This window comes from Notolabrus celidotus, chromosome 2 (genome assembly GCF_009762535.1).
Source record: "Notolabrus celidotus isolate fNotCel1 chromosome 2, fNotCel1.pri, whole genome shotgun sequence".
In the NCBI taxonomy this organism is placed as follows: Eukaryota; Metazoa; Chordata; class Actinopteri; order Labriformes; family Labridae; genus Notolabrus; species Notolabrus celidotus.
The window spans coordinates 13,304,393-13,331,702 of NC_048273.1; the positions used below are offsets into that span (position 1 = coordinate 13,304,393).

The 27,310-nt window shown below is 45.5% G+C and overlaps 1 protein-coding gene across 1 annotated transcript; it reads right to left on the reverse strand.

The window, feature by feature from the left end:
- Positions 1 to 269: 269 nt before the first annotated feature.
- midn (midnolin) lies at positions 270 to 27,310 on the reverse strand. The gene is made up of 8 exons (XM_034677237.1): positions 26,965 to 27,310; positions 24,443 to 24,671; positions 22,698 to 22,785; positions 22,492 to 22,554; positions 13,020 to 13,616; positions 11,428 to 11,596; positions 10,933 to 11,265; positions 270 to 3,921 (listed from the first exon to the last, which is right to left on the reverse strand). Exons 1-8 carry the CDS (start codon positions 27,038 to 27,040, stop codon positions 3,659 to 3,661), a joined length of 1,818 nt encoding a protein of 605 aa, XP_034533128.1. The 5' UTR covers positions 27,041 to 27,310; the 3' UTR covers positions 270 to 3,658.

Sequence of the window (27,310 nt, forward strand, 5' to 3'; positions counted from 1 at the left end):
CTTCTACTGTAGGCCTAAATAATTCCGTACAACTCCGTCCACCCCTCTGTCCCATGTGAGATGGTTCAGTCCAAACATCAATTACATTAGCTTCTGATATAGCTCAAGGCAATATTTTATCAATGCAATTCCAAGCTTCTGTTGGTTTTCATATGCCACTCATATCATATTACCTCATGAAATATATTCTCGCATGAAATATTAGACTGAATAGCACCTTTCACTCAATGTTATTGAATGAGTTGGTAATGAATACTCACAGACACAACTTGACGTACTCATTTTGTTTTTTATTTATTTATTACCTAAAAAAAGAAAATGTTCTATCACAAGTCACACTGAAATGTATTGCTTAAGAAAAAAAATATATTCATATATTTTTTCTTTTTTTCTTTTTTTTTTCTCCTTTTTTTTCTTTTTCAGAAACATGTTTCGTTTCCATTATATTCCACCAAAAAAAACAAAAAGTTTTTTTCAGACGCGAGCGGCCAGCTGCTGCCCGCGTCCCAGCAAACCTTCTCCCCAGCTTTTTAAAAAAATGCACAAAGAAATACATAATTCACAGTTACCATTTTGGTTTCATAAATTAATACAGTCACACATGTGCTACACCGGTCTAGAGCTAGAACATTGTAAATTGTATTCTTGAATCCTGTTATTTTCAATAGTTGGCTACAAGAAAGAACAGGCAACTTAAATGATCAGAATTCCACCAACATACTGTTTTTTATCCTCTCTGTAATGCTTTTGTCATCTTTTTTGTTTTGTTTCATCTTTTTGAGTTTCACACAGAAGTGAGGCACACACAGAGTATAGTCCATACATATACAAAAGAAATTAAATAAAAATTTGGGAGGGGCAGGGGTAAATTGTCCTTTAGTAATCCTAGTTTGTATCCAAGGAAACAAGAAGTGCGTGAGTCCTCAGAGGACCTTTCTTATTCTCAATCAGGGCTGCTTCTTGCCACATAAGTACTGCGGCGTAAACTTGATCAATTAACTTAACTTACACAGATTTTTAGCTTTTTCGCAGCTTATTGGTGGGAGAACTGAATGAACAACAGAGACCAACAAGCATGGCAACACATTGAAGAACGGGACAAAGACAGTATTTGAGTAACACCAACTTTTTAAATCCAATTTGATTCACTCAAATAAGCTCCACCCCTAAAAACTACGACTCTCATAGCTGTGAAAACTACAGTCCTGTGGATCAACCAATGGAAAAAAAGCTGAAATCTGACACTGACACAGCAAGGGCAACATTTTTAAGGCACAGAAGCCTTGACATAATAGAGACTCCACCAGCTAAAAAGCACTAAACAACAGATGCCCAGTGTCCTCAGTGACAAAAAATGGTGCCTTGATGACAACAAGTCCGACAACGATGCACACAGAAAGTTAAAAAAAAAAAACATTCCCGTCCCCATTGTCCCCAAGTGTCTCATTTTTTTAGTGAAAGGTAAGGCCACTTAAAAAAAAGATGAGGTTCACCAAAAAGGTAATCTCTCACTGCAATCTCTGGGAGTGCAATAGTGGTAGGGTGGTCAATCGATCAGACAGACGGACAGATAAGGAGACAGACCGGATGCTTCTCTCGGGTAGTTTTTAACGGATAGTTCTGTAAATCCGCTGGTCTGCTAGTTCCCTGCGAGAGTACGTCCAAACAAGCCTCTGTTGGCGTTTTAGGCTGGGAGGAGGGGGAGGCGGCTGAACAGTTCGCTGTCTGGGTCCTTGAGAGTCACGGGGGGTAAAATCCGCTCAGGGAGTAGAAAGAGAGTCAGTTGCTCTTTGCTCATCATCATTATCTTCATAGTCACACAACAGGAATGTTCAGTGCTGAGCAAGACGCAAGTCCACACTTAACTTCATCTGTTTTGGTTTTGTAATACTTTAGCAGGACGCTGTTGTTCTAATGTTGAAAAAAAAATACATAAAACCTAACCAACAAAAGCAGCATTGTTTTTATTTTCTTCACAAATTCATGCATGTTGTTAACCTTCATTCCCACAGCACCAGTTTCTTTTTTTTCTTCCATCAATAGTAAAAAGATCAGTGTATTTTCACACTCTGCATGCAAGGAAAAGTCACTTTACCCCTCTGCTTCTTTTTTTTTTTTGTCATTTCAAGTCCCCGTGTGTAGCAGCGGAACTTTGAAAGGCCGAACCTGATATGTCAATGGATGCACTGGTGGAGGCACTAGATAGATAATGATGCTGGAAACTGATCACACATCTTCTCCCTCTTGTCTTTACCAATAAAAAAATAGAGTCACTATTACAAGGGCTTGGTATGGGTGCACGTCTCATTGGCCTGGAACTGGAAACCAACTCGGAATTGATCCTGTGGTGACTTATGCAGCTGATTGTTATGACTTTGGGAAACTAACAGTTTTTCTGGGAGAAGATAACTCAGACGTAAACATGGGAAACTTTAAAATCAATTTACACTAAAGTCAAACACACGCACACACACCCTCATAAACCTTTGCCAATCGTCACATTTATGTACACAAACTAATACAAACCCTCAACAAGTCCATTCAGGTATGTAAGACATGAGGTGGGCTGGGTGAAATTTATCTTTCTGTATTATTTGTTGTGGCTAGATGACTATAATCCGACTATAATCCATGAAGGAGCTAATGAATGATTGAATGGATGTTACGTATTTGTTGGAAGTCAAAGACTTGACTGAAGCCACACAGGGCTGCTGTTTTTTGAAAACAGCAGGTAGGAAGAGAAATAAAAAATAGATTTTTTTCCATATACATTTTAAAGATTTTTAAATCCTCTAAAGCACTTTCTGTTAATATTAACTCATTTTGTTTATTCATTAATCATTCCCATCGATACCCTATGTCACTGAGGTTGATATCAATACGTCCATATTCATTTTTCTCTCTCAGGCCCCACCTCCTCTTTCTTTGCACACTCTGACCAGCTGTTATAAATCAAGAAACTGTGCAAATCAACGACTACTTTGAACTGTTATATGAAAACCTGAATGCTTTGTGAACAATGCTACATATTTTTTGTTTATAAAATATAATAATATGTTTCAAAATGGAACAAAAAAAAGTTTAACCACCCCCTAACAGGTAAAAAGTAGACTCTGGTTTGTGAGTTTTGAGATCAATAAGAATGCCCGTTGGAGTAATCCAAAGTTCGGCAGTTCTGCCTTTCTTGGGATTAGGAAACACTGAGGCCTCTGGTGCTCCCATCCTGTGAGTAAGTCCAGTGTGGATCTCTTCATTGCTGTCCAGAGTGCGTTTTTAAAAACAAATCTTTAAAAACAAAAACCTCAAAATACCACCACCACCCATTGAATTCTGCTATGCTCAAGTTCCAGTATGGTCTCTGTTATCATACTGTCAAATGTCTTGTACGTACATTATAAAGTCCAGTTGTTCAGTTCCAAACATTGAAAGAAAGTTCTGTTGCTGTTTCTCGCAAGGTCAACTGTGAAAGACAGAACGGGATTCAAGTCCACAGGAAGCCTCTTTTTTTTTCATGTGACAGACAACTTTGATTTCCTCTCTCCATAAGACACCTTCCCACATGTCTGTGTCACCTCCTGCCAACACTCTCCCTTAAAGTATAATGAGTAAATCCCAATCAAGGCTTTGCACATCTTTGAATCCATCTCCGAGCACGTGTTCAAGCCATGACGAACTCAGACTTCAAGTCAGCCTTGACGTCAGGCTTCCACACTGAGTCGTCAAAGTCCAGGTCCAGGGAGCCCTCGCTCGACATGCTGCTGTTGCTGTTGCTGCGACCAGCCTTCCTGTTGGGCAGCCAATGATACGGAGCGCGCTGGTCCCGCCTGGCCTTCCTGCGCAGACGCTTCTGCTGCATCAACAGCTGCAGGCGCTCCACCTTGCAGCGGGTCGCACGGTTCTCAGACTGACGCATGCGGTCACCTGGACAAAGGAATAGAGAGGGAGAGATGGTCAGACACGTATCTCACTTTGCCTGTTGGCTCATTTATCTATACTGAACACAATCAACACCAGATAATACACAAAGGAAGGACTGAGGAGAATGTTCCTATGTGTCTGTGTTTACTCTGCACATGTTTAGCGGGCTAAAGCTAAGACTAGGATCATTCCCTTGGCTCTAGCACACACATACAAACACACACACAATGTACACAGTGTAGAACATGCTGCTTAACCTCCCCCACTGAGCATCATTAGCCCGCTCAGTGCCACTTCATCCCCTTATCACAGACCAGGGAGACCTTCACAGACCTGACTCTCCTTGAGAACCAATCACAAGGCCAAGAACATCCAAACACCAACCCGAGACGACACATACCGATAGCTGACAGTGATATCCACACACATAACTGCAGATGACGTGCCTCAGTGCCTGGATGTGCCGCTAAGTGCATTTCTAGCTGTTGATGTGCCTATAGGAGAATACCGTCTCAAGGGAGAGGCCCTGAACCGCACTGTGAATGCTCTCCTACAGTGGCCGAGTCGAGCCTAATTCAATTTATGCGTATATTCGGGAGCTTGGAAGGAAGGAAAAGCAACCGCAATCTATTAGCCAGCTCCATTAGTATCTGTCTGGGAATTAAATAATTAAATAATGGGCTAGAATGTCAATAAACCGAAGCACAGCGGCCATCTCTGCCTCTGCTGCACACCACAAAACACACACACACACACACACACACACACACACACACACACACACACAAACACAAACACACACATACACACAGAGTCAAACCCTCAAATCCGCATTCAAGTGCATCATGGTTTCACACAAATACACACACACACACAATGTGTGGGCTCACGCACATGTACACATTCAGATAGACACACATACACACATACACGCAGGTGCACACGCTCATGGTTGCATGCACGCGAACACACAGCAGCAGCAGCAACAGCCGCAGTAGCTTTTAACGTGGATCGATGGCAAATTAAAAAGACCTATTGATTAAACCTTAGCTCTAGTGCAGCCATCCATCTCGGGCCCAGGACAACGCTATTGGCTTTCAATAGAAAATGCAAGCGAATGGAAATTGTAAGCGGAGAGAGAGACAGGGAGAGATTGGGTTTTTTCTGCTATTTTTTTTTCTTTATTATGGCTGTAGCTTCCCACTCTCAGCTCATTGACCCAACACCCCCTCCCCCCACCCCCCACCTCTCACTTCTTCCTGCTTCCCCTTCCTTCTTCTCCTTTTCCCCCGACCTCTTTCAGCCATCGCACACACACACACACACACACAGCCCCCCCTCTTTCCTCCTCCTTCCTCCTCCAGCTCTTGCCCCACGTCTCCCCAGAGACAGCTAGGTGGGGCAGTGTGAAGAAGGGGAAGCAGGAGGCGAGAGTAGAGGAGTGGAGGGAGAGAAGGGGGGGTGGTGGCAGTGTGGGTTAAGGAATTCCTCCCCCAGGGGCAAGGGGGATGGAAAAAAAAGGACGAAAGAAGAGGGTGGAGGGCAAAGGATCAGCCGTAGGTGGCAGTTTTCCGAATCGATCTTGCCCCCCCCCCACCCCCCATCGGAATGAATTCCGGACTCTGTGTGGGCTTAATTTACCTCTTTCCCTCATTTGCTTATCGAATGGAGCAGTGCAGAGCCTTTTCTCCAGCTATAAATATTCACCACAGTCTGGCAGTGCATACTAAGGAACCAAAGTGTCGTCAAGCAGCCCAAACAGAAAGGACATGCACGGTGGAGTTAAGAGAAAAGAACACTTCCTCAAATTATTATCCTCAACATGTTCTGTTCTGATACAAACATATGTGTGTACATCCAGATGCCGTGCTGCTGTGTGAGTACCGAGGGGTGAACCAAAGGGGGGGTCCTCCTACATTAGAGCCATTGTTCCGCTGCCTCAGTTCCATGTGACATTCATGCACGCTGCCGCAAGGCTTTGTTCCCCCTCCAGTGCTCCCTCTTCCCCTTATTCCCCTGCTCCAGCTAGCCAACAGAGAAACCGCCCCTCGGCTGTGTTGAGATATGGCTGTACACAATGAAACGGCAGGAAGCCAACGCATGCCTACCTACAAAATATGTCTGTTTGCTACTATTTGCCTTCATAGTGTCTCATTTTGAATTCTTTTTTTACTTTAGCAGGGTACTCCCCTCAGTAATGAACATGTTTTTCACTGAAGTATATTTACTGAGACATCTTAACAATAAACAAAACACACACACATGCATACACACTCAACTTAAAGGGCAGTTTGCTGGTGCGGTGGGTCTTGGCCTTTGACTTGGCAAGAGCTCTGAGAATGTGCTTTGGATTTTGTGTGTGTTTCAGTGTGTGTGTGTGTGTGTGTGTGTGTGTATGGCCATTCATCAGCGTCACTACCGGAGCCCTGGGCAGCGAGGCCGGACACAGCTGGCCACAAGGATCTCCAGACTATGTTTATGACAGTAGGGCTATTATTAGGGCTGGCTAAGAAGGGCAGACTATACACGTAAGACACTTATACACACACACTTACACTCACACACACACACACACACACACACACACACATAGGCTGGCCTGGAGCCTGGACGCAGGGACTAGGGTTTGACGTGAGCACAATAACCTTGGAGGACCCAGAGAGGGATGGGTAAGAGACATAGAGAATGAATGAGAGAGAGAGAGAGAGAGAGAGAGAGAGAGAGAGAGAGAGAGAGAGAGAGAGAGAGAGGCCCTGTGTTAATGAACAACCCTGTGTGACACCGAAAAGACAGAAGAAGAAATCTTTTCTTAGTAATGCACACAGAGGTATCAAACAGAAGACAGGTCAAGGGCAGAGACAGGAAGTTAGCACCAATTTCCCTTTCTGTCCTCCTTCTTCTTACCACTAGTTTGACTGCTAACACACCAAGTCTCAGTCCTAAGCAGTTCATTTTTTCCTCTCCAAACTCTTCTCTGTGCAGACTTTGACACAGGACTTTAGCTACACAGAGCACTGCGGAGAAAGCCAAAGAAAAACAGACAGAAAGAGAGGGAGAAAGAAAGGGGTGATCTATGAATAATCGATGCGTCAGTCAGTTTTCCTTGCCTTTGAGCCCAGCCCAGCAACACAGCAAGGACTGAGATAGGGAGCACACGGGAGGGTGGGAGGAGTGGGTGGGTGGGTGGGTGGAGGAGGAGGTAGAGAGAAAGGGAGGAGGGCTGCAGTGTGCAGGACGCACAGGGAGATTAAAGGAGCTTCTCCTTTTATTGATTGTATAAAGATTGGCCTTCATTTGCAGTTGTGTTAGTGCTGTTGTTTGTTTGTTTGCCTTGATAAGTCTTGTGATCTTGCAGAGAGAACATTGTGTTTTGCTCAGCATCCAGGGAACCAGGGAGAGAGAGAGAGAGAGAGAGAGAGAGAGAGAGAGAGAGAGAGAGAGAGGAGGAAAAAAATCACATTGCAGCAAAGTCAGCCTCGATTTCCTCAAGTAGTAGTCTTTCCCCATTTAGATGATTGCTGATAAGTGCCCAACTAAAGTCGTGATAATTAACTTTTGTAATATTGACATTAGAATGAGACAAAAGCTTGACTAGTGCTCAAAAGAATGTGCAACTGATATTGATTTTGTGGACATAATTAAGAGTCTGGGGGCAAAATTACCTTTAGAATTTGCTGGAAAATGCTGAACTGTTAAGCCCCACCCATCAAGTGAACTGGTTCAAAGTTTTCATTCGATTCATTCTGAGTTCAACAGAACTGAACAGAACAGAACAGTTAACACAGAATATGCAGCACGGTGTAATTTAATTTATTTGATGTCACGAAGAACCACTGTGGCTCGTTCATAGGAACATTGTCAAAAGTTCAACCAACTTATCAGATGCAAACTAAAGCGACCAATCACATCGCAGCCAAAATGAGCATTTTGACAGCCACTGAAAGGGCATTGACAGCCCTGCAGGGACACGAGCTCTTCAATGACTTTTAGACTTCATTTGCATTCCCTCTCTCTCTCTCTCTTTCTTTCTCTCTCTTTCTTTCTCTCTCTCCTTGTCGACAATGAAAGGGCACCTGATGTGCTTGGCTGGCTTTGCTAGATAGCTCTGTGCTTTGCTGCGTCGCTTGGGTGTTCGCTGAGTAACACAGCCTCCGCACGTGCGTCACACCGAACCTCTGTGTGCTTGCAGTGAGGAGTAAAGCCCACCAGATGATAATGCGCAAGGCCTCACCCGAGCTTAAACACAGGACTCAATGGGCATCTCCCAGTCTTCCTCCCTCCTCCTTTTGCTTGCCCAGTCCCAGCCAGCACGAAGCTAACATGACCTGACAAATCGTAAGGGGACAGGAGGGGGGAGTGAAGGGATATGGAAGGCACACAAGGGGAAAAGGGGGCGCCGGGGATGCTTTCAGAGCTAACTTTGCCCCTGTCTGTGGGCCTGTGTTGAAATAAGGCAGCTGCAGTGGGAGTTGGACTAAAAGGCAGCCTTATAATCCCATAGCCCTCCCCTCGGCTGTCCCACAATGGCTCAGCCTGGTGCCCTGTATGCAGCCCCTGTCCCTGGCCCCTGCACAATAGCTTCGGCTGGGCAGGGGGTTGAAGGGCCGGAGGAGGAGGGGTACCGGGGAGGTCCACCCAACTCAGTAAAGGAATTTAGCTAACAATCAGCCTGCCAGGCCATCCTAAAGCCCTCCTGTTCAAATCCAACACAAGTCCAGGGCTGACAAATCCCCACACTCAGCAATACTACCCTGCAAAGCCTCGAAACCAAGCTAGCTGCCAAAGCCTTTAACCAGGCGTCTGTGGTCCAGTGTGTGTGTGTGTGTGTGTGTGTGTATGTGTGTATCTTCAAGCTTTTTATTTACGCTTGTCTTCTTCCCCTCGCACATGAACTTGCAGTGGAAAGGGTAAAGGCTCTCGGGAGACGGCCAAGCTATGTGACATTTTCAAGAGGCTGTTTCAACCTAGAGTTTGACTGCTCACACACACACACACACACACACACACACACACACACACACAATCTGGCAGATGGGAAGTGCAGTTTATTCCTGTGGCTGAATGAAGGCAGGTTTCTGTGAAGCAGTGTTAAGCTGCGGTGTTAAGTCCAGTAAGTCTTCCATCAGGTGTCGGCTGATAAGACCGCCTGAGAGCGCTTAGTCATCGGCCTCCTTAGGACACCATGTGGAACGGGGATGGCGGTCGGTACGCATAAACACACCAGCACACTCATTGTTTCAGTGAGCTTAACCGCGCGCGCTTGGGTGGAAATGTTGCTCATTCATATCACTTTCTGGAAGTATATGTTGCGAACAGGAAGTTTGATGGAGTAGTAAAGTCTGAAATGGCTTCAAATGGGCCATTCTTCCTCCCTTTCCTTTTCAACTTTGCCTTGTTAATCAGAGGGCAGTTGGTAGACTGATGGACAGGATATGAACACCCATATGATGAATGGAGGCTTAGTGTTGATGGTTTTAACAATCCCCCTCTTCCGTGTCCTCCTCCTCCTCTCACTGCCCTCTGCTTCACAAAGACAATTCTTTTCAGAGCCGCAAATCAGAATAAATCTATCTATTAAAAGGCCAAATGAACACAGACAATGTATTGATGTGCAACACAGACATGGAAACAGAGGGAAGAAGACAAGGAGAGCGATGCATTTTACAGACAAGGCTGTTTTTGGACAGTAAGTGGGGGAAACACTGGCGTGGGCTGCTGAGTGCAGACGTAGACAGATGACAATAGTGGGAGAGAAGGGGAAGGGCAGGAGGGGGGATGTGAGTGGGGGCAGTGAAGGAAAGGTCTTCCCTGAGTTAGGAAAATAAGCCTGTGTTATTCCAACTTTTCGCTAAACACTTGCAAGAGCTCCCAGGGTGATGCACAGGAATAGTGGACGTTCCCCTGTCAACTTGTATTCACTGCCACATCTCAAACACTCCATTCAGCTGCATCAGTAGGTCATTAAACAGGAGACAAAGCCAGAGCGTGACAATAGAAATGGGCTCTCTTGCTTTTTTAAACAAGAGAAAACATTAAACATAAGTCACTGTATGTCAGGACCCTCCCTGACGGACTATTCAACAAAATGTACCCTCAGCTCACCAAAGACCAGCTCCATTTCCTCCACCGGAGATAAGAAGGCAGCGGGAGACAATGCTGTTTCTCTCTGCACAGCCAGTCTAACCTTACAACATCGACTGAATGTTATCTGTTCTGGACATCTGTCTAACACTCAACATCCTGTGTCTCCATGAGGAAGGGAGGTTTTTTTAAAAACGGTATCATCTTGACTCCAGCACCTGCCCGGGCCCGGCCCTTTAAGGCACGGGTATGTGAAGGTTTGTCCAGGCCCAGCCCATACACACCCCAGCTGCAGCCCATATTTTAGAGGTAGGTTAAACCATCCAAAGCCTAATCTAATCTAAACATAGCCCAGCCCAGGCTTCAAGGGGTAAACTTATCTTCTTGCCGCACAAAAACAAAGCCAACTCCACCGCCTGACAAGTGAAGCCTGACTGAAAAGGTCTGGAGAAGCTGGTATAGCATTACTAAGGAGACCCCCCCTCTCCTCCTATTTCTTCCTTTTCTTCTCAGCCTCAAAACCAATGAGAAGTATCTGTACGACTGTTTCACTTCTTTAGTCTGACATTTCTGTTCTTGCTTTGTCAGGATTCTGAGATGGCAGTATGAGCTTGAACAAGACAATGACGCCAAATCAAAGAAATGAAAGCTAACCATGGCGCACAAAGGGAAAAGAAGCCCAAACAACAGTGATAGTAATGGATTCTTCTTTAGTGAGTTGCAAAGTCTGAGAAGAGCTCTGGAAGGAGAAGGTACTAGATTACCACAATTTTGCACTTTCACAAACAAAGCAACACACATTTCCAACTTGCATCAACTGCAGGGACATCTGCTTCAAGGCATGTCAAAGAACTTCGTGTGAGTGAGTGTGTTTCTGTTTGGGTCCAAGACATGCATGAATGAGCAGAAGCAGAGCAGTATACAGCAACTCACCAGGGGGTTTGCACATGCGTATCTGGCTCTGGCACTGCACCAGTGGATGAAGGGTCGGCGCAGGGCTGCTAGGGCTGCTAGGGCTGCTGGCGGGCACAGAGGTAGCTTTGGCAGAGAGGCCTGTCATGCCAACAACCGGAGGCGAAGGAGGTGGTGAAGGGGATGAGGAGGTTGGTGATCCACACTGGGTCTGGTAGCGGAGCTGGGTGAGGGAGGGGGGCATGCCCTGATAGTGGCGTGTAGCGCTCAGGAGGTCATTAAGGATCTGCAGGATGGTACTTATATCTCGTCTGGGTCGCCCACTGCTGTCCTGGCAGTTAGGGTGCAAAGTGCCTGAGAGGAAAGAAGAATATGGTGTTACAAGAGATATATTTACGTTTTTTTAAAAGTAGGATACCATGCCTGTAAAAGACCCTGACATTATACTGTGAAGTCTGGTTGTCAATGTTTGCATCAAATTACTTAAAGCAGCAATCAATCTTAAATTAAGCATACCTGAAAAGGTCCCTGAGAAGACTCCGGGAGCATGGTTTACGAAGCTCTCAATAATGGCGCCAGGTTTGCGGGAGCGTGTTGAGGGACTGCTGCCACTGTTGGTGCTGTTGGTGCTGTTGGTGCTGTTGGTGCTGTTGGTGCTGTTGGTGCTGTTGGTGCTGCAGTTAGCCTGGAGAAGAAAAATCAAGCATAAGGTAAGGCTTTAGCTCATGGAAAAACACACATCTGTACACAATCTGCATGACTTCACCCTCCATACTGTGTAAACATATACATCGAAAGACAGCCATGCATATCTTGTGCATGAACGTCTTGTCCTGCGATATGTTGACATCATGTTCTGACCTATACCGCTTATATAAACAGTGTATAATATAACATCTGTCCTGAGTTCTGTAAGTGACCTTTACTTCAGGGTGCTGTTAATACTATATGCACTATGTAAGTAACATATGCAGCATAAGTTAAAGGCTACAAGAAGCTCCACTGAGCGGGAAACCTGAGCTTTTGGACATGCTATAGCCCCAAAACACCCAGGATATCTTCTTACCGACAACCTAAGAAAGGCCAGACCTGGCAACCCTGCTGCTTCACCTTAGTTTAACTCAGATCACTTAACTGACATCTGAAAGTGAAACCAAAACCAAGGCAAAGGTCTCTCTGTTTGTGTGAGGATCTATGTAAGTGTGTGAGAAAGCCAGATGAAGAATAGCCATTTCCGTTTTCTCATAACTAAACTCTCCTGTCTCTCGGTTTTTCTTGTTGTAAACCGTCTCTCCCACATACTGCAAGACATCTGGTTCTTATTACCTTTCTATAGATTGGAGCACAGGGAGGTAGAGAAAGTATAAACAGCACATTTGGTTGGCCGAGACAAGAATGAATGGTTGTTACGGTTAATGATAAATGGCTGACAATATGAGGGTAATAATCAATCACCTCATTAAAAAAACACATTTTAATTGAATCTGCCTCTTTCTCAGTCTCCTTCTCTCATACTTCTCATCCTTCCCTCTTCTCCCTGTGTGTCTCAGTGGGCAGGATGAGGTCATTTGGACGCCGTAACCATTTGGGCAAAAGTATGTGTGTGTGTGTGTGTGTGTGTGTGTGTGTGTGTGTGTGTGTGTGTGTGTGTGTGTGTGTGTGTTTTTGTAAGAATTCGGGTAGCTGACTGCACTCCAGTGATGACTAAGTGCGCTGTGGTTTGGAAGCTTGCGCACACACACACACATATCACGTGCAAACCTTCTGTAGACCTAAGTAAACCACGGGTTTGCCCGCATGCTGCTGGGATATCCCACTAATCTAATCAATTTAATGGAGGCTGATTTAGTTGGGCACATGGCACCAGGGTCAAGCGGTCAAACCTGTCCCCGGCATTATTCATTCATGAGAAGGCTAAGTGCCAGAGATGACATTAGTTACGTAAAGGTTGAGCTATTTAACCACAGTCTACTGTTTTATTAAGCAGTTATGTTATGTTGAGATATAATTTTTAGGTATGTTGTAGGCTTGTTGTCTCACTAAATTAAAGCTGATGACAAAGCTGTAAAAGTTAAAACAAATGATAATGAAATATTTTTGCGGCTTACCTCAGGGCAGAGGACTGGGGCTACAGGGCTGGCCTGGCCGATGTCTTGGCTGGGTTGGCCCGAGGAAGGCTGGTGGTAGTGGTGTTGGTGGTGGTGATGATGATGATGATGGGGGGAGCGGAAAAGACCTCCAGGGACGTGGGACGGGCGAGGGGATTGGGCTGGAGGAGGAGGAGTAGGGGGGCTACAGTGAGCGGAGGAGGCTGACTGGTGGTACATGGGTGAGAGCGGCTGGTGGTGCGTGGAGGGCAGGGGGAAGGATGGAGATCCTGGAGAAGAGGGGGAGGAAGGGACCAACTGGGGCTGAGACAAGTGGGGGCTGGGGTGACTGTGTGGAGGATGGGGATGGGGATGGGGATGGGGATGGGGATGGGGATGGGGATGGTGGTGGGAGGGAGGGTGAGGGTGGGGAACACGCGGCTGCCCCGTAGGCTGTCCCGCTGCGGTGTCTGCACTGCCGCGGGTGATGAGATGTCTGTGCTGAAGCTGGGGAGCACCAGACTGCTGTGCCGCCAACTGGAGTTGGACGAACATCATGTGATCACCGACGCGCAGTGCCAGGGTGAGGGGGGAGCGGCCGGACAGGAAGTCACTGACCTGTGGGCAGAGAAAAGAACATTTAAGAGATTAAGTTCATCTACTATTAAAAAAAACCCCAACAACATGATAAGTCAAAGTACATTTGAAACAAGAGACAATACCCCCAATGCTGAGTGACTTCCTCCTTTATGAATGAACAGCCTGCACCATTAAAATGCACACAACAGAGCTTTGAGGAGCTCCCCCTCTCATAGAGACACAGACACATCACATTATCCCATCATGCAATCAATCACTATTCTGTAACACTGCCCTATTTACATCTGCTGGGGAGGCTCAGATGAGGAGACCTATTGGAAAACACACACAAATAGAGCCCACTCTTTCTTGCTTCCCACTGCCCCACAGTCCGTTCTTAGTCAGCAGTGTCATTCTGCTCAGAGACAGAGGCCACCCTTCTGTCTGGCCCGAGGCCTGAAAAATCAGTCCCACGTCCAGGAAATACACCCCGCCTGCCGCTTTGACACAGAATGGCTGATTGTCTGCAGCGGATCTGGAAGGGCTGCCCATTTTAGGAGCTCTGGCAACTGCTAACAGGGGCCAAGTGTGGAGGCCTTCACTGACCCACCCGTGGCCCGGATGGACCCACACAAATACACACAGGATCGCTGAGTTGTCACGACTTGGCTAGAGGATTCATACGAGAACAACAAAAGTTCTCTTGTCTCTCTCCTGCATGCTCTCAGCTCTGTGGCTGTGTATTAACACTCACTTTTAAAGTCTGTGCATGTGTGTAGGCTAAGTGTGTGTGTGCGTGTGTGCGTGTGTGCGTGTGTGTGTGTGTGTTTGTGTGTGTGTGTGTGTGTGTGGGGGGGGGGGGGGGGGGGGGTATTTCCATCAAGAGTCATTCAGGGGGCAGATCTTCTTTGGGTCTTGAAGACTCAGCAGTAATGACATCTAAGGTTCTCCCCAAATAGAAGAAAACAGAAACAACCAGTGTTGGCAAATACAAAGTGACGCCTCTGTCCAAAAAGGTTTCAACAACCTCTGGTGCCTGCTTCAGTCCCCAGAGTGGGACCAAGCAAAGGGGGAACCAAATAAGCAGCACTGAAAAGCAAGACAGGGATGGAAAAGAGCACAAAGATGATGGAAGATGAGGGAAAGAATAATGACGGAGCAGGAAAACAAGTATTAGAGACACAGATACAAAGATAGAATAAGAGAGCAAAGGTCTTACTCCCCCCAGACTCAGCAGCCTTTGGAGTGTGCCTATGAGATGTTGGCCTGTAGTTAACCCTGTGAATCAGCAGGCTCTGCCCTCCATCACATCCCTCCTTTTTCTTCTGCTTATTTATTTCTCTATCGACCGCTGCCTCTCTGTTGCCAGGGTGACCTTTACACATTGGTATTGACATGGTGTGGAAAAGGGGATGGACAGAGGAGGGAGGTAGGTGAAAGGATAGGGGTGTTGGACTGATCTAACGGCTGCATTTCAACATGTAAATAATCAACAGCCGAAGAAGCGCAATCAGCACATATGATGCCAAGGGGTAAACAGAAACTCAACCTCTTCAGAGTGTAAACTCAAGACAATAATGGCTTGTTGATAGCTGAGTCAACACCCACAATGATTTAGACAATAAACCCAGCTGGGTGGGGTGTGAAGTGAGGAGGAGAACAGGGTAGGGTGCTACCTGAGAAGGCTCGAGGAAATTCCACGTACGAAAGGTCACCTGATAGACAAGATCTATGAGTGAGTGTTTGTCTGTTTAAGACCTCTGGGGGAGGAGGGATCCCAAACGTGGGTGGGGGAGAGAGAAAGAGAGACAAGAGAAAAGAAGGGGGAGGAGACAGTGACTGTGTCTGTGACTGACAGCTGTCAAGAGAATGAGTCGGCACTTTGCCAACCCACAACACACACACAACGGACGAGCATACAAAGGCAGAGCCCCTGAGGGAGACCATCAACCCTGTGTTTGGTTAAAGGGAGGGAGGGGGGATGTGGGAAACACCCTAAGTTGTTAGTATCTGTTCGTCTATAGAACTACAGATCCCTGCACCTCAACATAAGTATTCTCAGACTGTTCATTTACTAGTGGAGACAGGTTACAGCCTTTACCTGGCGTTAGAGTCTGTCTCAAGTGGATGTGTCCAATCAGATTTGACTTTATCTACTTAAGTGGCATACAGAGAGCAACTCCAGCCAAAGAAAAACATTTGCATTGTGCTCAGTCATACAAAGGAGAGGCTTTGGGCTGATTCTACACCCAGTCAGAGTTGTTTCAAGGCAAGTGAAACGAGAGCAGTATGCCATGGAAACATTCAAACTGTTCAAAGTGCAGCTGATATAATGAAGGAACCACCCGAAATGTCATTTAATGTCAAGTCTGAACAGGGCCTCTTCTTTCTCACTCATTTTTTCTGCGTGTGCGTGTGACCACATGTGAGGGAAAGTGAGAGAAAGGGGCCGACAGTGAGTGACAGCAGGAGTAACAGAGAGGGGGCTTGATTGCCCTTATAATGACTAGTGTGGATTATTCAAAAACACCAAGATGAAATTCATTTACTCCTACTGAGCTCCAAACACCACAAGGCAGCCTTTAAATGATTCTGCGAGAGAAGCCAGCCTTCTTACTGCTGTCTGTGGCGGTTTGTTATGAGAGACCCAAGACACTAAGGGAGAGAAGGGCCTCACTTTTGTTGTGTTAAGTCAGACAGATAGAAACCAGCCCCTCATTGTTCCCTTTCTGAGGCAGCGGCTGCTGTGGTATGCAAAGAGGAGAGGAGATAATGCCTGAAGGACAAGGTGTGAGCTAGGTGAGTTTTTACAGGTGTTGATAAAAGGCTGTTCCCATTAACTGTCTTCCACCTCGCTCTTTATCTTTTAACAATCAACCTGAAAACCAGGGCTTCAACCAGCCTGTTTCAGTTTCTGGGGTCCACGAGGTGCTATTTTGTTTAGCAGGAGGCTTGGGTTGTTATGCAGTAATGGGGGAGAATATGATAAGGGGCACTAAGGGGAGGAGGGGTGGAGGAAGAATGGAGGAAAAGGAGGGGGGTGGCATGAGAGAGGAAGAAGGCAGGGATGGCGAGGGGGGAGAAAGGGGGATGCGGGTGATGGGGGTAGGGTGTCAGAGTGGTGGTGGTGGTGGTGGGTGATGAAATATTCAGTGAGAGTATGCCTCTGGCTCCTTCCCTCTTTTTTCTTTCGACATCTCTGGCTGACAGTTTTATTTATTGGGGTCCCTGTGGTTCAAGGAACTCATTTGCAGTCGTTCTTCCTTTGCACACTAAGCGAACTAAGGGAGGGAGATAAGGAGTGAGGGAAGAGGGAGAGAGAGAGAAGCCAAGAGAGGCAGGGCGGGTGAGAGAGGGAGAGGGAGGGAAAGATAGAGAGTGCTGGCAGCACTGAGCTGACATTCATGAACAACTGAGCAGCTTTGTGCCAGAGAAAAGAGGATAGAGGATTGGAGGGCGGGACAGGAGGGTGGAGAGAGGGAAGCCTTGAGAGGAGGAAGCCGTCTCCTCCAGCAGTTCTGGTTCTCACCTGTCGAACCGCTAGGTGAAAGGGACGGTTCAAAAACCTGCTTATTAACCCGCCTATCGACCTAGATGTTTTGATCGCACCAGGACACTATTGATAGTCTCTGTGCAGACACACACCGACTAAAGATGCAATAACAGGCTCTCAAAAGAGAGAAAAAAAAAATCAATGACTTGCATCATGCCCCAAATCCTAAAAGCAGCCGGGGGCTCTTCAAAGGCCCCATTAGAAGGATAGGCGTCTGCACTACTGCCTGATAAGAAACAAAGGGGGCTGAAAGGAGCAATAAAAGGACCAGCTGGCCATCACTGAATTTGATCGGCTGAGTGAAGAGAGAGATCAGAATGGCAAAGTTCAGGATGATCAGGTTCCAGCTAAAGCCACCACTCACACTCCCAACTGTGTCGACAACTGTTGGGCATACTGAGCCGATTTGTATGCACATACAAGCCTCTAAACCCATAGCCATCATGCATTAGCTCAAATTGCTCGTGCTCTCTCACTGCTCTGAAAACCTTTGTACCTGCTGATAAGCACTATTTTAACAGGCTCCTGTGTCGGTGGAGAAAAGTGTCACTTAACGATGAGCAGTATCTGAACCAGGCAAGACTAATTTGCGGATACTACAACATCATTAGGCTAATAAAAGAAGAGTGAGGAAATAGCATCTCAGCTCCTGGAAATTAAGTAAGTGGTTACAGGCAAGTGAGGAAGCAGTAAGTAAGGGATAGTGGAGATAGGGTGGAAAGAGATGGCTACCATGAAAGAGTGAAAATGCAATATTTCCCCTGCAAAACTTCTCCTTTCATTGGTATGTTTTTAAACAACCTAGTTTTTCTGACTACTGCCTCTATGTTGCATCGGTAGCATAGGCCTAATTGACTTCATTAGAGTCAGTGGTGGCTACCAGACGTGACATTCCTGGCCTCTATCCTCCCACATAGTAGCCCAACTAGTCACGATGCCTGCTACTTGAATCACAAAAGCTCAATGTCACTAGGGAATGGCAAACAATGATGGTCACGACTCAAATGTGGAAAAAATAAGACTGCCTTTTTCACTGAACAAGGAAACACACAAAGACACGGACATTAAATATGGATGTTGGCACATGCACACACATACATGCACACACATACAAGCAGATGCATACACACAATAGGACAATGAAATCCCCTGCAAATCCATCTCTCCCTTGATTGCCCCACAACACACCTTGATTCCCCCCACCCATCCATCCTTGCACCCCCCTCCCGCTGTGCATTTCAGCATCACAAAGGGGATTAAACAGGTGCAAAAAAAGTAGTGCGTGATCAGCTTATTAATGCAATTTTCAGGGCCAGGATTTACATGAGCAGGGAATGAAAAGGCCTTAAGATCGGCATTGTCTTTTATGCCATACACAATTTGATTTACACATCCAGCGACAAATTAATTTCTGTAGCTTTCATTTAAGTAACAAAAAAGGCAAATTACCATTCAAAAGAGCAAAGACTCTCTCTGTTATACTGCATGCATACAAAAAGCCTTCCTTACAATTGCACAGAGGGGGCTGGATGCTATAAAAAAGGGGAGGATCTTCTCATATTGACCAACAAACAGACTCAGTCATTTTTCAATTCCTTGCCCTCCCAAATTCTCAATACAATTACTCTCCAATGATTTCCAGTAGTGCCAATCCTGCTGATTAACTAGCATCTAGATAAGGTGGTGCACAGGGTGTAGATGCTGGAAAAAGAAACATATTGACAACTTGCATTGAGCTGTTTCACATGCAGAGATGTGCAGAGACACAGGAAAGCACTGGTACACAAGTGACTCTCTGCCTTAACTACTAAATACAGACAGACTTCTTTCCTCATTTGTCTTTGAGTCAGCGAGGCATATCCTCCCCATTGCCTCTAACCTATAAACACTTATCAGTTTCATGTTCCGGTATGGTAAAGCTCTCCCTTTCTTTTTTTTTCGCTGGACCTGCTTGGCCTGACATGGCACCCCCCAAGGGAGTCAGAACAAAGGAAATGAGGTGAGGGTGACCTATGGGTGACTCCCCACAGACTGTTCGGTCTTGGGATTTTGCATCAATTCTAGACACAAGTTCTTAGACAAGAGAGAAGAAGAAGAGGAGGAGCAGGGAGGAAGAGGAGAGTGGGTGAGGACAGAAGGTGCACGTCAGCAGGCTCTAGAAAAGTAGAGCAGATATGTAACAGTGCAGTCCACAGGGACATATGGAATGGCAACACACAACCCCTTTCCCAAAGCAATCTGTGTTAGTGTTCAAGGCAAAATTTGTCAATCTGCAACCTGCTGAGCCCTCACTCCAGCTGGGCCGCGCATTGATTTTGAAACCAGTATGCACCACTGTAGCCGCGCTCGATGGGGGTATAGCTGACGCCTATGGATGTATGGAGGATGAAAGGAGATCGTTGTGGGAGAGGCAAACTTAAAGAGTGACCCTCAATCATTGTGGTGCATTTGAGGGGCTGTCAGCTGGGCAGGTTTGGTGCTCATGCTTAAAGACAGGAACAAAGAGGTGGCTGCATGGGGGAAGGGCAGCGGGGGGATGGTAAGGGTGATGCCTGCCTGCCTGCCTGGTTGGCTTTTATTCTAACATCAATTTGCATCAATGAGCAAATAGTCCCTGTGTGCTGAGAGGGACATATAATCCTTCTCTTTTTGTCAAATACAAAGATCAATAGATGGAGTGATGATGTCAGTGCTTTCATATGCCCAGAATTTGTGAATATTGCTTTCATTACTGTGTCAATGCTTCTCATGTAAGTATACATAAATATAACTACTGGGATCAGACATTTTCTCATTCTCTGAGCAGGATCAGAAATCCTCTTAAATGTATCCTTTCAATTATGGTGTGTGTGTGCATGTGTGCATGCATATGTAAGCTGTATATACAACCTTTATTTAACAGACAGAACAAGAAGAGAGTAGTGCAGGCAACTGTACTTTGATGGGCTGTCAGGAGGCAGTGGCTTAATACAGCTTAGATGTCATGCAAAAAGTCTAGTGAGTTGCCAGAGGAGGAATTAAGGCAGCAAGGATTGTCCTTGCTAAAGAAGAAGCCAGCCATCACGGTCAAACTGAGGCAGCTAGTCGGACTTGCAAACCACAGCACATTTAAATTTTAGGGCCCTGGGAGAGCTGTTAAGCAGAAACAGGAGAGCGAAAAGGAGAAAAGGGGGAGACAGTTTAAAGAGAAAAAAAATCCTATTCCCATAATTGCCAGGGCTCCATTTCTATAAAACATTTTCTATCCAACTTACTCCACAAAAGTCTCAAACAGCCCTGGAAGCTGTCATGTTCTGCTTGGTTGGTCGCATAGCTAGCTGCTAGCTGTGAACACCCCAAGAATCCTGAAGGAGTAGAAAACATAAGGAGAACCACTCTGCTCCATCTTCCTAGAATACACACTTCCTGGAAAACATCTTAAATGTGGAAATGAGACCTCACTGGACTGAATACTTGTGGGTCAAAGAGATCCATGGGTCCATACCCGCTTCTCCTACTGCTCACATCTTCCCCACATCTCCCCGAGGCTATTTTGGGGTGTTTGAGCATATCAGTTATCATGTCAGACACTTTTAAGAGCTAAGTGCATTGATTGATTTTTGATAGCCCCAGAGTTAGGGGGAGAGAGGAAATGAGGAAAAGCTTTTGTGTTCCTGTTTTCTAATCTTACTGAGATCCTTAATCTCTCTGCAATCTATATCATTCCATTCGGCTTCATGAATTATAAAGTGGAATCAATTTCTCAGGATAAAAACACACTAAAGCTGCTTTATGCCTTTTTTTAACCTCTTAGCCGGATATCGTACTAACTGTGCCCTTTTTTCTTTCAATCCCCACTGCAGGATTATGATTACTACAAGAATAAATATGAATGCAGTAGTTATGCAATGTGAGAAAATCTTATGAAAAATGGATGCATCTGACTCATAATGACTTTTAAAGGAAAAGGAACCCAAAACAAAGAGTGAAAAAGCTGCTCTTCTGTCTCGGCGGGTTGAAATATCATCTGCCTTTGGTGAAAATGACAGTCACCCATGGCTGCCCAGCAAAGGCGTACCACATAATGGGCAAGGCTCACTTCCATCCCACAACCACTCTGACATACACACACACATACGCACACACGAACACAAATCTAGTAATGGACACGCACACATTTACTTACACACACCTACACATCTGATGTCAGTGCTACGAGACGCATGCTGAGTTCACACACACAACTAGGCCAGGATTTCCACCACAAAATTATCAGCAGGGAATGAAGCCACACTCCACTATCTCCTGCAGCCCACATCCTCTGACAAAAATGTGACTCAAACGCAACACTCTGGACAAATCCATCAAGGTGTAACCTCTGCATGAGTGACACACGTAACTCCTTACATCAGCATCCATTTTCGCCATCTTATAATGTTTTGACATCACTCAGCAGTGCATCACTGATGCACTTACGTACATTTCAGTGTTACCCAACTCTACAAAAAGGAAGTCTATGTGAGTCAGTCAGTCAGCTGCGGAGTGTTTCATACGTCACACTGTTGTCTGTGTGCATTCAGCCTTATCGCCTCTCTTCTCGCTTGCGCTCTCTTGCTGCGGCCGGTGTGGAGAACTCTGCCTTTTTCACTTTACTCTCACTATTGATCATTTCAGTGAGTCATGCCACAATGACTCAAATGCATACAGTATTTCAGCAGGCCTACAGAGCTGTTTCACTTGAAATACAAGGTGTAGGCTCCACTCGGGCTATGCATGCTTCACTTCCAGGAACTCTATGCTAATAAAGAGTCAGAAGGCTGTCTTTTTGTGATCCAGTGATCATGAGTGCGTGAGACTATACGCTCGATCTCCATGCTGCCACAGCACACTTCCTGGAAACTTGCCTGTGCATGTATGTGTGTGAATGTGTGTGTTAGAGCATGAAATACAGCAGAAGTGCAGAGAGATTACATTTAAATATATAAACAGAGAGGTTAAAGTGAGTCTGTTCTGTGCAGGACTTCACAGCAAATGAGCCTTTCTTGTGTGATGTTCTCCCTGGCTTCCTGCAGTGACGTGCAAGCACATTCACACACATGCTATCACAGATGTTACTAGGAGACAGGAGGGTGTTGCTGCTTATTATATCCTAACAGCTCACAGTGGATGTCTAGCTTGGCTTGGGTTGTTTAAGAGGCTGAGATTAGACAAGCAAAGAGGCTTGTCTTTGAGCAGCCTCCTCAGCTCATCTCTCTCTCTCTCTCTCTCTCTGTATCAGTCGTATCTGCGTGTTGCTCTGCACTCAGAAAAACTACAACCTCCCAGATCCCCCATGCAAACACACACAGGCTGCTATTTAGACAAAGAAAAACAGACTCTTACCTGCGTTTCTGTTAAACTCTCCAAGGCTTGCATTACGGACTGCTCTGGTCTTGATGCTTGAGACTACAAAGAAGGAAAAAAAGCATTAAAAATGTCTTCAGGGAAGAGGCAAAAAGCATGCACGTGCAAAAAGATGAATTAGACTTTTTTTTAATCTATATCCGGACTCCAAACTAAAACAAGAATCCCCGTCAGGTGAGCCTTACCATTAATCCTGCTTCAACTGTTGGAACAAGTGTTAACTTGCTCCCATCTGATATGCCTAGATCCTGGAGTTTGCCTGAACTTAGTCGCCTGCAGGGTTAGAGAGAACAAGATAATTAGACTGTGCTGACAATATCTTCTCTCCTCAGACACACAAACACCCTTCAGCCAGGGGGGCAGACAGACTTCAAAACTAGTTTGGAAAAGAGCCGTGGGTGAAAAGCTCCATGAAAGAGAAGTATTGATTGGGCTGTCATATTTCAATTTCGAGCATAGTGGAGCTTGACAACTGCTCGCAGTGGATATCTGGCACCACTGCCACTTGCCTAAGTAGAGGTATGTATTTTCTTTGGTATTTTGAGTTGTACAAATGAGGAGCAAAATCTACAAGCTGAAAGCCAAACCACACACCTGGGAAAAGATGAACAGAGTGATAAGCTGCTATTATTAACATTACACTTCAGTTGTTCTCAGTTAAATGCAGAAAGTGATGGCAGATGTATCCTGTTAATGGATGTGATTTTTACTTTACTATTCAGTGTTTGGTGCAGAGCTGGAGTATTTGTTCCACAATGAGGAAATTATCTTTCTGCACAAGTCACACAGTACTAAAACCACTCACATACAAGTGCCTGATTGTCTGCCTGCTTTATTTTGGTGAAGAATGTTAAGGACTGCCTGCTGTACAGGCATGACCCAAATCTCACCCCATGCAGCTGAACAAAGGCCCTCGGCACTGACTTGCTGTAGGTCTACAGTTTGAGGAGCAGGAGTGGAAGTAGAAAGAGGGGGTTTGGGGTTTTCAGGGATAAAGTGATTTATTTGGTAGATTACAATAGAGGGGAGAGGATGGGGCTGAAAAAGAATGCCGACTGTTTGCATGCACTAAACCCTCTCTTTTCTTTTTTGCATACCACCACCTGTACTTTTGTTAGCTAATTTAGTCTGGACCAGATTCATTTGGGAACCACCTAATACAGGTTTTGTTTGTTTTGAATAACAAAAGGTATCAACTTTTCCTTGCAGAGGTGCCCTGATGTGTTGTTGGAGCAGTATTTTCTGAATGCTTTAGAAACCAGCAAGCTGATGCAGCCAGAGATGCACTGAAACCACCGAGGTGTCATACTACTGCCTACAACCTGAAACATGCTCACATCCTTATCAGACTCCAGAATACATCCACATTTGATTGCACTGTAACATGTAAAAGATGAACAATGTAAATGTGCCTGTGCAGCAGAGGAGTAAATAAATTACAGGCAACCAAGTCCTTGTGACTTCCCTCATTAATGATTAACATGTTTGATTCCCACTGCATTAGTAATTCAGTCAGGATTCGGTATTTATAATGAAGGAGACATGAATCAATGCAAGTCTGCAGATCGCCCCGTCAATACTGTTCCAGTGACCGGTGCGTCTACGATGCGTAATTCCAATACCGTGCGTCCTGATGGTCAGTGGTTTCCTTGAATGTATTGATGACCAACGCAACCAAGGTTGCCTCTGAAGCTCCCGGGAGCTCAGCTACGCATAAATCCAAAGTATAGATTAATACCCGCGGTCCCGGAGGATTAAAGCTCCTGAACTCGGTGTATTCACTTTTTTTTCCTTTTTTTTTATCGCGGAGTATCCTAGACATTATGGCTCAGGATGTGAGAGTACATGCTGGCTTCTATAAGACAAAACGCGTGAAAGATAAACAATTCTAGTAAACACAATCAGTAGTGACTAAAGCAGGTTTACTCACGTTTCTTTGTGTAGCAGCGCGAGTCTCTCTTTTGGTACTTTGAGTTTTTGCGAAAGCCTCCTCTTCAGTCCTTCCACGGTCTCTTCCAGGGGCAGGGAGAGCTCGAAGCGCGTGCCGGTGGTGGAGTGGATGTACAAATTCATGGAGGGCTCAGTCGGGACGGCCTCGCAGGACGAAGCCCCGCGACTGGTGCAGCTCCGGGCGCTGGGATGCTGGTCCATCCGATAACCTGTGGTCAGAGAAGGGGGGAGACAACACGAGCCGGTGGATGAGCAGGGTGAAGTGGATGGGGAAGCAGGTCCGTCGCTCCGGCTACCGTCCCGTGTTCTGCTTGCGAATGAAAGGCAGCATTCAGAGAGCTTTCTGTCGATCTCTCTTGCTCTTGGTTGCGTCTTTCTCTCGCTCTCCGAGAGTCAGAATAAAACCAAGTCCGTCTTCTCTGTGGTTGATGTCATGAAGGGAAGGGGACTACATAAGGCTTGATAATTTTCTTTGTTTGACCTTTCTCTTTGTTTCCCTTTCCAGCGTGCATGCAACGCTCTTATAGATGCTACATTGATGGACAGAAACCAGGCAGTAACGCACGTATGTTGTCAACAATAAAAACAAAGACGCTCTTTACGCAGATGGTTACCTTTGACAGGAAAAACTACGCGATCTGATAAAAAAGAATATAAATTCCTCTCTGTTTTGCAAGCGTCAGCCGAGAAAGCACACGGTCCTTATGCTGCGAAGCCTCATACAGTGAGTTGTGAGAGGCTTTCCGCTGCGCCCTCATACCCACGGCAGCTCCAGTGAAATATCGACAATGAACAGTGTCACAAAGTATCCCACTTCCACCATCGATAAAAATACGCCCACAGACCGGAGGCAGCTTAACCAATCACGGAATAGCTCATCCAGGACGTAGCTGATCTCGGCCAATAGCACAAAGAGATCCACACCCACGTGGAGGGCAGTCGAGTTTAGGCCATTCATAATTACAGCATAGGATAAAATATGTATCCATACCACAGAAGCCTTCAGCGGCTGTTCCTAAACTGGGGTCCGTGGTTCTCAAGAGGTCCCCAGAGGTTTAGGGGAGAGCTAATTTAAAATGACGAATTGTTTCGTTTTTGCTATAGCTGAATTATGCACTGTTAATTAGTAATATTTACGACACGTATCTGCCCGGTGGTTTACAGCTTTCTGTTTCAGTGCTATATACCTCCCTGCGCGAGGAGAGCTGTAAAGTGCCGCGTATCTTGGGGTCATTGTGTGAAACAGGCCCAAAATAGCAACTTCAGACAAAAACACATAGCTGAGAAAAAAGTTTTAAGTCACCTGAATAGACATTTAGGAGCATTGCAGACAACAAAGGCTGCATACTGAGCCTAGTGTTGAAAAGGTCAAAGCACCATAATACTCTCAATAATGTTTGATTTGACATTAATTAAACTGCCTTTTATTATTAAACGAAATGTTAACAAAGCCAAAATGTATTTTCTTGCGTGGTTAGAAACAACTATAGTGACTTAGTGTGCTGCAAAGACCAGTGGCTGCACCAGTAAAATCTAAGTCATCACATTGGTTGTTATGGCATTAACAGTGCTGACGCCATTATCTTTCCCCTGACCTCGGCGGCATGCAGAAACCATTACAGAGATCACACATTGGTTTTGCAGATTACACATTAGAGAGGGTATTCGAAAAAAGGAAGGCTGCAAACTAACTTGCAAAAGCCTCTTCATTCCAGTAGCAGATAGAAACCCACTGTTTAAATGATGACTGAAATTGTTCTATGCCTGCATGCAGTAGCTTCACAATTCCACATACTCTATTCCAGCTTAAGGTGAACAAATGTGGGTCAACATCAAATATAAGCAAAGGAGATTAAAGAGGGCTCAGGCAGTGAAATGCATGCACACATGTACACACAGTGAGTTCACTTCTTGATATTCCACCAGCAGAAGAAGGGGCTTTATCGTGGAAAAAAAGGTACCTGGTCGCCACCTAGTGGTCAATAAAGAAACTCGGACAACTAAAACTTGTGAGTGATTCATAGTTACTTGTGTCTAACAATGGTAGTTCATTCAGTTCGGGCTGTACAGCAAACTTGTATCTACCAGCATTGAGTATAGACTTGTCTCTACCTTTTGTTCTTTCTAAAATGTGCATGTAATAACATTAAAACCGCTGCCATTAGGTCGACTACAATTTTATATAATAAGCTCGTTATTGTCCGTCTTACACGCAATATCAGCAGTGACTTACTGCCAGCTGCTAATTGTAATTTGCAGTAACGATGGCGTCCTCTTGCCGTCAATACCAGCCCTTATTAACTTAATGATGTCCACAGAGTTTACATTGTAGGTGACTCAGACATCCTTATACAACAGGCTTCTATCGATCCGTGATTGACTACTTGTCTTCAATCACTCTGCAGCCCACTTATACAATACAGCCCCGTCAATTTTCACTGAGATGTCAGCTTGCTAAAAAAAATCTACCAATGTCTAAGTGACTTATAAAATTGTACTTACCAATTATTGTGGCGAAAACAGTAAAGCTTCGCGCTGAAGTCTGCTGTTTTCCAGTCTGTTCCCCCAGCTTTGGCATGTAAGATAAACCCAGGCAGTGGCGAAACTCTGAGATAATTCCAGACAGTCTAATATCCACGAGCTTTTTCCCACTAAATATTCTGCTCTGCTCGTGCGTATGCAGCGCGCAACGTTACGCACTAGGCTCTGGGACTCCTGACCAATAAGGAGCTGCAGTTATGTCCAAAGACGCCTCGGCGTGTTGTCAGCTACCCGGTGTCTTTCTTGGTAATAAGAACATAGTCGGGAAGGTGAGACACCTCTTAACACACTCTTCTCGGATATGGGT